At 41.4% G+C, this 12,750-nt stretch overlaps 1 protein-coding gene across 1 annotated transcript; it reads left to right on the forward strand.

Moving 5' to 3' along the window:
• The first annotated feature begins 5,268 nt into the window (after nucleotides 1-5,268).
• On the forward strand, nucleotides 5,269-11,238 carry setmar (SET domain and mariner transposase fusion gene). The gene is made up of 2 exons (XM_042227151.1): nucleotides 5,269-5,451; nucleotides 7,615-11,238. Exons 1-2 carry the CDS (start codon nucleotides 5,293-5,295, stop codon nucleotides 8,404-8,406), a joined length of 951 nt encoding a protein of 316 aa, XP_042083085.1. The 5' UTR covers nucleotides 5,269-5,292; the 3' UTR covers nucleotides 8,407-11,238.
• Nucleotides 11,239-12,750: the final 1,512 nt, after the last annotated feature.

The raw sequence follows: 12,750 nt of genomic DNA on the forward strand, positions 1-12,750 counted from the left end.
TCTGCTCAAACCAACATTGCACAGGATTAGAAAATGAAGAAGAATCATAAAGAATTAAAATAAAATGAAACTTTTATGTCAATATACTGATACAGACTGGTGCAAAAGTCTTGAGTCAACCCTAGTTTCTTTATAGTTCCCTATCTGAAAGTCTTAAAGCTATTCTTTGGCTGCTTTTTCACTCATTTTAGTCCAATCTTTGTACCTGAGCCAAAGTCATCTAACACTGACCTATCAATCATTCAATTATAAAAAAAAATGACACCTCACTCAAACTTATTCAAGAAGTGTAGGATCATCTTGAAATCTCAAATGCTCTTCATGAAACCTGGGGAACTATTCTTGAAGACTACCTATAGAAACAACAAGAAAGTCCGGGCTGTGATGATGAATAAAGGCGGTCATACCAAATATTCACTCTTAAAAACTCTGTTTTACCCTATATATTTTATTTCCTGGTATGTTTGCACGTTTCAATAATTCACGGCATCGGTTTCTAATCGTTCTAACAAAATATAAAGAAATGAGGGTTGGCATGAGATTTTAGGACATTACTTTTTCACTTTTTCATTACTTTACTAGGCCGACACATCTGGGATCACTTTGACTTTTATGTGAATGAACTAAAACAAGTTTGACACCACTGCCTCATTAACAGGTCCAGTATTCTGTAAACAGAGAAAGTATTCAGTATTTAACTTAGACCAAGATTTTCTCTTATTTAATGCTGACAGTATTGAGGGTTTTAGTAAAGGCCAATTTTATTTATTTATTAACTAGTTTTAATCATTTTGGCCTGCGACATTCTTAATATAGCAGGTCTTGACTGTAATTTAGGGTGACAGGAGCATCTTGTTTGTGCGTCTTTCAGATGCCTGCAAAAACAAAAAAGTTTCAATCAAAACCTGGAGCTCTGTCTAACTTATTGTCTTCTTGTAAACTTCTCACTAACTTTATTCATTCTTCAAACTCGGAGTGAAGAGCTAAATATGAAGCTTGCCTCAGGAGGCTGATGAACTCCTCTGACTCCTTGCTTAATTGGTTTTGCAAAATCTTGCCATTTGAGTGAAACACATTGTAACTGCTGTTGCCTGGCAGCAGAGGAAGGCACATCGAAGTCTCGTGGGATTACAGCTAAAAGGTGCGTGAATGCGACCCGAAGTTACCTGTTTTCAACCACCCAAATCCGAAAACACAAACACGACTCTCCCAACTGCCTCTGCGACTGATCCAAACACGCCGCTTTCCCTGTTTGCTTCACTGCCTTTGATGGCCTCTGAGTAACTTGGAGGAGCAGTTGGAAGAAGCCCCTTTGAAACCTCTCGGGTCAGCTTGTCATAATCACGCCTTCTCGCGCTGACACAGACAGATGAGGAAAACCTTTGAAAATTTCTTTGTTCTCCACTGTCAGAGTCGACAACAGGGCATCCAGCAGGCCAGGCCACGGCACAGCTTTCCTCGCAATCTGGAAGAAGGATCGCAGCCAATTTGAGGCCAAGTCAATCAGCACAGTATCAGAGGGAGTGCCTCACCGTGGTTGATAATCTCCCCGGAGAACATGCTCTTTTCAAGCCTTTGGTTCATTAACTCTCGAACCAGTTGCGGTCCAGCCTCGGCTCCTTTGTGTTGGGACGCGTGTGTGTTCTCATTAAAATCAAAGGATCCCGAACAATGGCGCCTACCACGGACCCCCATCAACCTGCCTCATCTGGAACAAGTGAAGCTGTTTCACTCCTTTATAAACCAGCACAAGTACAACCACAATGCCAAGTCATATTATGTCCTCCTCTGGATGTGAGAGAGAAAAAAAATACCACATTCATATTTAATTATTTAAAAGCAACATTTTTCAAATGTAAGCTTGGAGATATACAGCTTGTTGTTTAATTAGGGCATCAGACTATGCGCCCTATATACACTGCTCAAAAAAAAATTAAAAGGGACATTTTGAGAACAGAAGAAAAAAAATCATGCTGATATCTGTACTGGTTAGGACTGGGTAGTGCTTTAGGAATGAATGAATGCCACAGTGTGTAAGCAGAGTTGAAAACTATCAGCCTACAAAGTGAAAAAAAACAAAAGTGATCACATAATTCGATCATCATTGATGCTGACAGCAGCCAAATGAAAAAGTGGTGGAATACAGTCAAAAAGTTCCTCAGAGGACGAATTATGACTTTGTAATTCCCTGATTTTCACCATTTAGTCAAACGTTTTTTCTTAGCCTTTGCATTATTTAAACAGCAACAAGCTAACAATTGTGCCACTTAAAATTAATTGTAAGAGCACTGCTCTGATCCACTGCACTGTGGCCTTTTCAGCATCTCTTTTAGTGTCAAACACAAAGGTGTTTGTAGCAAATCCTATAAGTCCTGTAAGTTGCGAAGTGGGGTCTTTGTGGATCAAACTTGCTTTTCCAGCGTATCCAAGCAGTGGGGAATATGGAGGATAATAAACACTCTTAGAGCTCTTAGTCATGTTCTTCAGACTATCCCGGAACAGCATCTGCAGTGCAACCTAGCAGATTATCCTGCAGCAAAACGCCCCTTCCATAAGACAGTATTCATGGTCATGTAGACAGTAGGTATCATGGTAATATACAAAAATCTCCCAGCAGAATATTGCACTACCGCCTTATTCTTGAAATACAGTCAGTGTGGACACTTGACTAGCATTTGTCTGCAGTCCCAAATGCTCTGCTCTGTTTTTACAACCTTTCCACAGGCTTGGCTTTCCTTGGACCGCATTTGGTACATCATACCAAAATAAGTGTTATATTACAGCATCTATCAGTGAGGTTTTTTTTAACCACAACCATTCATTTATACTCCACAATGTATGCTTGCCCACCACTGAAAAAGCAAAAGGGCCTCTTTGGTTTGGTTTGTCTGTTCTTGGGTACTTGAGAAACACGGCAGTGCAACACAGTCGACTAAAAGAAGAGAACCTGTTCCCTCCTTAGAAAGAAAGGACTCATTCGGAGGTAAGAGTAACACAGTGATTCTCATTCTCAGGTGATTACAAACTAATAAAAATTTAACTGAATATTAAATTAATTTTCTGCCAATATATTCTTCTAAATTCTGCACACTGGACCAAAATAGCACTTGCCATTGCATGACCTCATAGAGATCAAATGGATGAAAACTCATGTATTTTGGATAATTAAGGGGAATTCTAAATCTGTTCAATAGAACTGATCAAATTGACAGATTTTACAATTTGCACAAATAAACAGGTAAAAGAGATCTCATGGTACATGTTTCAAAAGCTTTTATATTTGTCAGTCCCTCATGTTGTCCACTTAGTCAATTTGTCAATTAGTTTATTGTCAAAAGCTTGCATTTCACTTCAGTTGATTGAATATGCAGTCCCAACTCTTGATGCAGGCTTACTGACAGCACTAATTTCGCCCAAGGACAAAGATGAAGGCTGGTTCTCAAAGGAAAATCCTCGGTCACTTGTGTGCACCATGGAAATGCCAGCTGACAATGTGACCTCCCTCCATCTGCTTCTGATAACCACCACAGAATAAAGCACTGCATATCAATTACACATGCCAGTGTAACACCACAGAAAGGTTAAACATGGAATCTCTGCATGGTTGAAGAGATGGAAGATGAGGATGCAGATGAAAAGTCCCATCGCAGAAAACAGAAGGTATAGCACATTAAGCACATAAAGTTATTCAGCACTTTAAATGTACTTTAAAATGTTTGGCTTCTGTTAAAACAAGTGCTTTCCTCTCTTGCAAATGTGTTGGAAACGAGGACTCAAAAGAGTCATACTAGTGCTTTCCTGATGAAATACTGCCATCTGCAGGCAATACTGGAAGCAACTGTAGGATGAAGTGCAAAGGATGCAAGAACAACTGAAGACCAAAGACGGAAAGAAGTTTTTTTTTCTTCTCAGTAATAAGAAAAAAAATGTCATAAAACTGATTGATTTTGTGTTTGAACTCTTCATTTTCACGTGGAAAAATAAGTGTCCTTGTCCAGCTGGTCAATAGGGCTTCGGAGTTGACGTCACGCCGCAATGCATTGTGGGAGCGCGGCGGCATTTTCGGGGTCTACGAATCAAAACAAACACACTGTGTTGGAACGACGATTACAAGATGCTTAAAAGCTGCTCAAACGAGAATGGACTGTATAGAGACCGATTGCGTCCAGAGGCGAAGCGGCGGTACTTGCAGAAAATAGCTGCAGTGGAAATGTGGACCCGTATGAAATACGGCCGTGGAGTAGAAACCCTGAAGACCAACCGCTATTGACGTAGCCTGACATATTTCATACCTTGTCTGTGGAGTCAGCGCGTACAAGTGGTCATTCAAACAAAGGTAAGTCAGCTCGAGTACTGCGTGTAAAATGTGTTTGATTTCCCTGCAAACATTCACATTAGTGCAGCATAAATTCATTCATGAGGGGAAATTACAGTGAGAACATGTGGAGGCTGTTAGAGGGATAACATAGTGAGTTCAGTGCATTGATGAGACATTGTCCTGAAGCATTTAGTTATTCTTTATGGTTAAAGAAATTGCAATGTTTTATTCATATTTATTATAAATAATCCTAATTACACATCTTGCTTCCATATTTGTATCTTGTGTCACTAAAAATACATTTTATTTTAGTTTTATATATTGATCAATGACCTGCAGAATCTCCTTATCATATTAAGTGATTCATAATTGTCACTTTATGCTTTCTCCATCTCTAAGTGATGACATCCTTGCATTACATACTTTAGGTTCATTTTCTGCAGGCAGGTTTCTGACAGAACAGCAGATTTAGACTATAACCTGCAGCGTTCTATAGATGGACACATAAAGAAATGAAAAATGACATGTTGTGCTAACTTTCTAAACACTTTTTACATTTATGATAAAGTAGATAAAACACATTTGTGTCGGCCTTGGCTCATAGTTCTTGTCTTTAAATGAACTTTGTGTGTGTTTCAGGTGCTGCACTCTAAGACTGAATGAACCAGCATTGCAGCCATGGGTCACTGTGAGCATCACAGGGAAGGTTGAAGCCGCCCGCTGCAGCTGCATGGCCGGAGTCGCAGAGACCTGCAGCCATGTCGCTGCTCTTCTGTCTAAAGTAGATGGAACAGTGTTGATCCGTGGCACAAGGACTGTTACACATGAACCTGCATACTGGGTTTGCTGGGTAATGTGACCAAGATACAGCCAGAGGTTGGCCATAAGATAGACTTCTCCTCTTCAGCTGCCCAAAAAAAGGCTCGATCAAACTAATCTGTGGTAATGCCACCACCAGAGGGCGAAAGTTGCTAATGAAGCCACCGGAAGTTGGTTTGTTGACATCTGTAGCAGATTCGCTGTTTCAGGCAGCTACAGGAATGAATGTGACTGACGCGCACGGCGGTGATCTGAGTCGAGGTCTGGAGGAGGTTCCCGTTTTATTTGAAGGACTGGCATTTCATACTTTTCAGGTAACGATACTTTAACTCGCTTTTCTCTCTATTTGAACACGTTTGAGCATTTCAAAACACTGCACCGATATTTTAGCCTCTATGTTTAGCTAGCTTAGTGTAAGGGTGGTTAAAATAGAAGTAGTTCTTGCCTTTTTATTAATGTGGTGACACTAAAACTTTAATTAAACGTGTTGTAAGTTAAGACAAACAGAGACGCTACAGGCCAACTACTATTTTTCCTAGTGGTGTTTAGATTAATCATGGGACATCGGAATTTTTAATTAAACTTGGTGGGAACACAAAAAACATAACATAAAAAGCTTTTTAAAACCTCTCAGATTAACTGTCCTGTGGATATGTAACTATAAATAAGTAGTACTTAGCTGTACAATATATGGACAAAACCACTGGGCCAAAACCGCCTGGGCAACTTTTATACACTATGATCCTCAGCACTTAGTGACGTGGCCTGTCACTTACAGTTTTTTACAGACGCTAGGACACATTTCTCAATACTTAGGTCACGTTTGCAAAACTCCTCACACAGTGAGCACAACAGAAGTCTATGTGGGCTAAACTGAGGACCAGTTATCATTGTTTTGGCACAAAATGCATTCAATGACTACATCTCTCAAATTTCATGAATTATCTTCTCACTCAGACACAACAACTGCCAAAAATCTTTGTACGTACAGGACATTTTGCATGTGCTTACATACTGTTTTCAAAACTGTTAAACTTATGGCCAAAACAATAACACAATGCAAAACTTGAAAAGACAGCAAAATCCAACAGCAATATTTTATTGAAACATATTTTAAATCTAAAAATGCAGTTTAACCAGCCACAGCTGATTCTCATTGTAGATGAACATCTACACAGGTGTTACTCCTTCAATTTTTCAACTCCTTCAATTCTGGCAGCCAGAAGATTCTTTCCTAGGTGTATTGCCCTAGATGACATAAGATGTGATGTGGATGAGAACCTGTGGCCAAATGGAGAAGACCGAGTAGATTAGCATTACTATTGTATGTGTATCAGTGGATGGTGTGTATACAAATTCTTGTATTTTGGGATTACTTAGTGCAAAAAAATAAAAATACATAAACAAATATTAACGAATTCTGCATGATGTCTGATTCATTCCAGTAACATATATTGAAATTATAAACAGAGATGTGTCCTTGTTTTACACAAGAAAACACTGTGTAATGCTACATGTTGTTAGTGTTTTTTAGGTCATTGTTTTGTGGGTGACAAAGTGTGTTTGTCGGCTGTCAACCTTTGCTAGTGTTCTGGAAGAATGAGTTTATTTGAGACCTGAATAAAGTGTTTTGGTAGTTGTAGTGCATTTTGAATGTGAAATGAACTGCTTTGCCAACACTGGAATTACTTCTACAATTCCCCTCCCCTAATATTGACTTTGTGGCCGTGGCCTCGATGACAGCTCAAACTGAGATCACAAATTAAAACTGACGTGCAGTGAGAGTGGACTTTGAATCACAGCTCCTCTCTCTACCTTCTGTTCATGCCCTGTGCAAACATGGACATAAAGTAGATGCATGCCAAAGAGGTGTATGGTGGTGCTGCTCCAGGTCACCAGTGTAACTCTCATTTATATGATTTTGAGTGTTGATACCAATGTTATGTTATTTTAGAGTTTCAAAAAAAGACTAATGCTGTGTAAACGGATCAACCAAACAAACAGAAACAATGCTGTAATTCATTTATGCCATTTAAAAGATGAGTATAAAAGTAACCGAGTGATCTAGAAAACTCTCAGTGTCAAAAACCTCCTAAAATCCTGGTGGTTTTTAACACTTTTAAATGCAACACATTGTTTTACCAACAGATGGCAGCAAATCATCACAGCCACATTACCAACACGCAGTACAAGAAATAACTGCCTCCTAAACTTCAACTCTTTACTCGTGATGCTCCAGAGGACATATTATGATTGTGTGTGTGGATGTGGTTGTTAATGGAGGTTGACAGTTTTCAGATACTTAAAAGTCTTGTATGCTTTAACAAACTGTCCAAAAAAAAACAAAAGAATTTGATTACTATCTGTGGATTGTCTTCTTCATCTGTATTGTTTTACACAATTTCCACAAGTTGTTGTTGTTTTTTGTTTTGTTTTTTAAATTGCAACGCTCATTGTATCTTTATGTTGTCTTTCAGTACTCTCCAGATAACGTTCAGGGGCCAGGATCCACTGAAGACCCCAGTGAAGTTACCCTTCCTGGATGCTCCTGCCTTTCCCACTCGTGCTGCATTGACAGCTGTTCCTGCCTGCAGACCCATGGCCAGACGTATGACAGCACAGGCACGCTGCTCAACCTCAACAGAACAGACTCGGGTTTCTGCTCACCTGTATTTGAGTGTAATGCCCTTTGCACCTGCAGTGACGATTGCTCTAACCGGGTGGTGCAGAGAGGGCTGCGGTTTAGGTTGCAAGTGTACAAAACCCAGGACAGGGGCTGGGGAGTCCGGACACTAGAGAAAATCTCACACGGGGCATTTGTATGTGAGTATGCAGGGGAGGTGATCAGTTTTGAGGAGGCCAGGCGCCGACAGCTTGCCCAGAGATCTGAAGAAAATAATTACATTATCGCTGTAAGGGAGCACGCGGGCACGGGCTCCGTCACTGAGACGTTTGTGGACCCCGCCCAGGTGGGAAACGTGGGTCGCTTTCTCAACCACTCCTGCATGCCTAATCTGGTCATGGTGCCAGTGCGTGTGCACTCTGTAATTCCCAGATTGGCGCTTTTTGCTGGACGGGACATTGAAGCTCAGGAGGAGCTGACATTCGACTACTCAGGAGGATACAGTAACCAGCGTCCTGCAGAGCTGCTGCCCATGCAAAGTGATGCACAGGCCAGGAGGACAGATGGACTCCAGAAGAAAGTGTGTCGCTGTGGTTCCAACAACTGCACACAATTCCTTCCTCTGGATTTATCCATTCTCAGCTGAAATTATCATGAACATTGGGGAAAGATTACTGTAAAACAAGAGACCTTCAGCTTTTCTTTTCTTTTGTTCTGATGCTTATTAATTCATGTCTTTGTGTTCTTAAAATCTTCATTAATTCAGCTGCTTGTTAGCACAAGACAACGCAGCATGTTGGTGGCTCCATGAACACAATGAGCTGGATGAGTCATGTCTGTGCCCATCTCTGCTTCCTTCCTGTTTGGTCCCCTGAGTGTCTGCTGACCTGCCACTGTCTTAATGCCGTCTCCCACTAACTGCGAGATGATGCAATGAAAACAAGAACAATTAGATTCTTGCTGACATTCTTATCTGTTCTTTCACTTGTATAATCTATTTCATGTATTAGGACAGGCTTGTTCCCAGGTGATTTACAGTCTTATAGTTATTGTCCTGTCCTGGCCCATTTCTCACACCATACATGATTCTGGAAGAAGTAGTGAAGTCATTTGCACTGGCAGGTGTGAAAGAATGATGTTTAATAGGTTTCCTTTTATAGTCACATAGGATCAAGATTGGAACCTCTGGTAGAGCTCAGTGCAAGTAAAGACGTGAGATGTTTTATTCCAAAAAGAAAAACTCACATAAAAGGTGATAATTGTCATTTGTCTCCATCTGCTTGACATGTCTCTGTTGTCGTTGTGCTACACAGCCACCTTTCATAGATATCCTCAGCTTCTCATAGCACTCAAACCTCAAGAGAAGTGGGACCAATTAAAAAGAGCCGCGGGGTATAGTTTATATAGAAACAGACCTTATTCCCCTGTCGGAGGGGGGGCAAGGTGTCCCACTTAAGTGTGACCATTCTGAAATCAGAACCTTCTCTCAATCTGCCCCATTTCTAGTCTAGACCTGCTTTCATCTTATTAATATCCACATCTGGGTTAATTAGGATGGAGACCATGTTTCATCCAGAAATGGGACCAGTACTCCAGCCACAGTGGGGCTGAGAAAGACCAGCGGCAGTGGTGGTGGTGGTGGAAGGAGTGGCAGTCTTCTGTTAATTGGAGACCGCTGTCAAGTTGATTGGTTTTCGTGTCACCCAGTGGAGAAGCAAAGTGCCGTATCAACCTATATTCCTTCCTCTCTTAGGGTTACCTGGAATTCTTTCTGTTCGTTGAGCCTAATCTGATCCACATTCAAACTTAAAGGAGTCATTTGGATTTCTAATATTTTTCTTCCAAAGAGTTGGATGAGAAGATCCCTTGCATCAGTCTGGACATTTGAAAAACACCCCAGCTTTAAAGCATTTTTAAAATGTGCTAAATTAAACTTTGGGTATTATAAAAAAAAATACACAACATGTCTGACACCTCCCCTGTCTGACTCCAGTAACACAGTACAAATGTCCAGTGTTATACAGCAGATGCTAACATGTAGCATGTAGTCAGAAATAGCCAGGCAAAGTGTCTGGATGCTGCTGAGCCTGTGGCCTTGGACTCAACATTAACAGAGAAATGCAGAAAAGGAGTAATTGTGCATATGTAACATAAAAGAGAAGAGTGTACAAAGTTATACATCATATTATATATCATTTGTATAACTCGTGTGTGCAGCATCTGCTATGTCTTTAGTTTAAGGTCAAGTCCTTAGAATTCTTCTGGTCTTTTCTTTGTTTTGCCTTTTTGAAAAATTAGATTCCACTGTCAGTGCAAACAAAAAAAGACAAAAAACAAAAAAAAAAGAACAGAGTGTAAGAAGAAAAACAATCGGTCTTCAAAATCATGACTCATGTCATTTTATTTTGAGTCAATGTCCCTGGAATCCCCATGGCAACCGGCTGTGTGTACAGGCGGTGGTTTGGACAGCAGCGGTTGGTTCGGAGGTGCACGATGGATGAGCTCAAATCCTGGCTGCTACATGTATGGCTCCTTTCCAGGGTTGTCACCTAGCAACCAGCAGTTAATCACATGAGGTGAACTTCCCTACCAGACACCCTCCCAGCTCCCTCCACCAGTCGGGGGAAAAAAATAAGCCAAACATGCTTTACAGTGCCATGTCACTGTGGGACTGGATTTTGACCGTAGACTGCGGTCATTGTTTCTGCATGTGTGTGGTAGCGGCTTGAATCAGTGTTCAGGACAAATCAAGAAACTGGAATGTCCAAAAAATTCCACAATAGGATGACGTGCTGTTTCATACCAGTGTGACTAAAATGTACTCTTTTGGATCTTTTCGAGAATTTTTGGTATTTATTTTATGAAATGTTACTTGGATATCTGCATAAAGAACTTCTGCTAACATAACTTCAAAGTGAGACTGTGCAACCTTTGACAGTACACATTCTTTTTTGTAGCGGGTCATTCATAAATTAAATAGCTCTGAATACTAAAAACATGCACTACAGCTCTATATTGGGTTTCTATGTGGTGTCAGAATCCTAAATTGGGAAATTTAAGAACATGTCAAAATACAGCATTCAAGTTATTGCTGTGTAACTGAAATTAGTTAACCGACTCCAAGAATTTATTGCTGCGTTAGAATGGTGCAGATAAACATGTCATGGGTTATCGCTGAAGTAAAACAAAAAGCAAACACTGTAGCTGGGTAGATGGCATGTTTGTACCTTCCTGTTTATGATCTTTGTTTTCTCAGAGTGCCTCATGATGATGGATTTAGTAACGGTTAATTCATCATAGAAATAAGTTTCATGTCTTTTCTGTAGAAAGTTCAGTGACAATTTTAACACTGTCTCTTTTGCAAAGGGTAAACAAGCAGTTAGTCACCATACTTAGCATTAGGACAGAAAATGGCTTCCCGCAATGCACTATTTCTTCTTCACTCATCTCTTTGTCACTCTGTGTTTATACAAAACTCTGCTCAGAATCAGAAAGGGTTTTATTGCCAAATGTTGAGCAGGTTTACAACATTAGGAAATTGCTGCGGTGCTTCAGTGCAAACATACTGTCATATAACGCTTAAATAAACATAAAAATAAGAATTAAAAGTGCTAATAGATAGATATATATATGAGTGCAGGTGGTGATCAGTGCCAAACATGGAATGATGCAGTGACACAGCGTAGGGTCATGTGTTAGTGGTGGGAACAGTCATATGGTTATTGTTCATGTGTCCAACAGCAGAGGGGAAGAAACTGTTCTTATGGCGAGAGGTTCTGGTGCGAATGGACCGGAGCCTCCTGCCTGAGGGGAGCAGGTCAAACAGACTGTGTCCAGGGTGAGAAGGGTCAGCTGAGATCCGAGCTGCACGCCGCAGTGTCCTGGAGGTGTACAGGTCCTGCAGAGATGGGAGTCTGCAGCCAATCACCTTCTCAGCAGAGCGCACAACACGCTGCAGTCTCTGTTTGTCCCTGATAGTGGCTCCAGCGTACCACACGGTGATGGAGGAGGTGAGGATGGACTCGATGATTGCAGTGTAGAATTGCATCATCGTCCGTGTTGGCAGGTTGAATTTCTTCAGCTGCCTCAGGAAGTACATCCTCTGCTGGGCTTTCTTGATGACGGAGGTGATGGTGGGCTCCCACTTCAGGTCCTGGGTGATGGTGGTACCCAGGAAGCGGAATGAGTCCACAGAGGTGATGGGGGTGTCAGTCAGGATGATGGGGGGGAGTGGGGCTGTGTGCTTCCTGAAGTCCACAATAATCTCCACTGTCTTCTGGGCATTCAGCACCAGGTTGTTGTGGCTGCACCAGGACACCAGACGTTCAACCTCCCTCCTGTAGGCAGACTCATCCCCGTCCGAGATGAGCCCAATAACGGTGGTGTCATCTGCAAACTTGATTAGCTTGACAGACTGGTGGGTGGAGGTGCAGCAGTTGGTGTACAGGGAGAAGGGAGAATCATTAGTTACGTTTAATTCTTCGCTCCCTTCTTCCACGAGTCTTTTGTCCTGTCTCTCTCCCCTCACCCCCAACCATTCCCAGCTGATGCCCCTCCCTGAGCCTGGTTCTGCTGGAGGTTTCTTCCTGTTAAAAGTGAGTTTTTCCTTCCCACTGCTGCCAAGTGCTTGCCCATAAGTTGGGGTTTTCTCTCTGTTATTGTAGGGTCTCCACCTTACAGAATAAAGCAGCTTGAGGTGACTCATGTTGCGATTTGGCGCTATATAAATAGACTAGAATTGAACTCAGAGGTGAATAGAAGAGTACAGTGCTGTCAGAGCGCTCAGTCTTCCTTTAAGAACAATTCTTCATTCTTCTATATAATATGTTTGTTTTCATCATGACACCTCTGCTTCACTGCCCCCACTTTGATTTGGCCTGATAGGCTTTACCTAAATGTCTTGCCTGGTGTAGCTCGAAAGGACAAAAGATAAGGTACACCTTGATCCTTATGTGAGCAATGCATCACATTGATAAAGGAGCGAGACACT

Source organism: Haplochromis burtoni, unplaced genomic scaffold (genome assembly GCF_018398535.1).
Source record: "Haplochromis burtoni strain Fernald_Lab_line unplaced genomic scaffold, NCSU_Asbu1 Contig_245, whole genome shotgun sequence".
NCBI lineage: Eukaryota > Metazoa > Chordata > Actinopteri > Cichliformes > Cichlidae > Haplochromis > Haplochromis burtoni.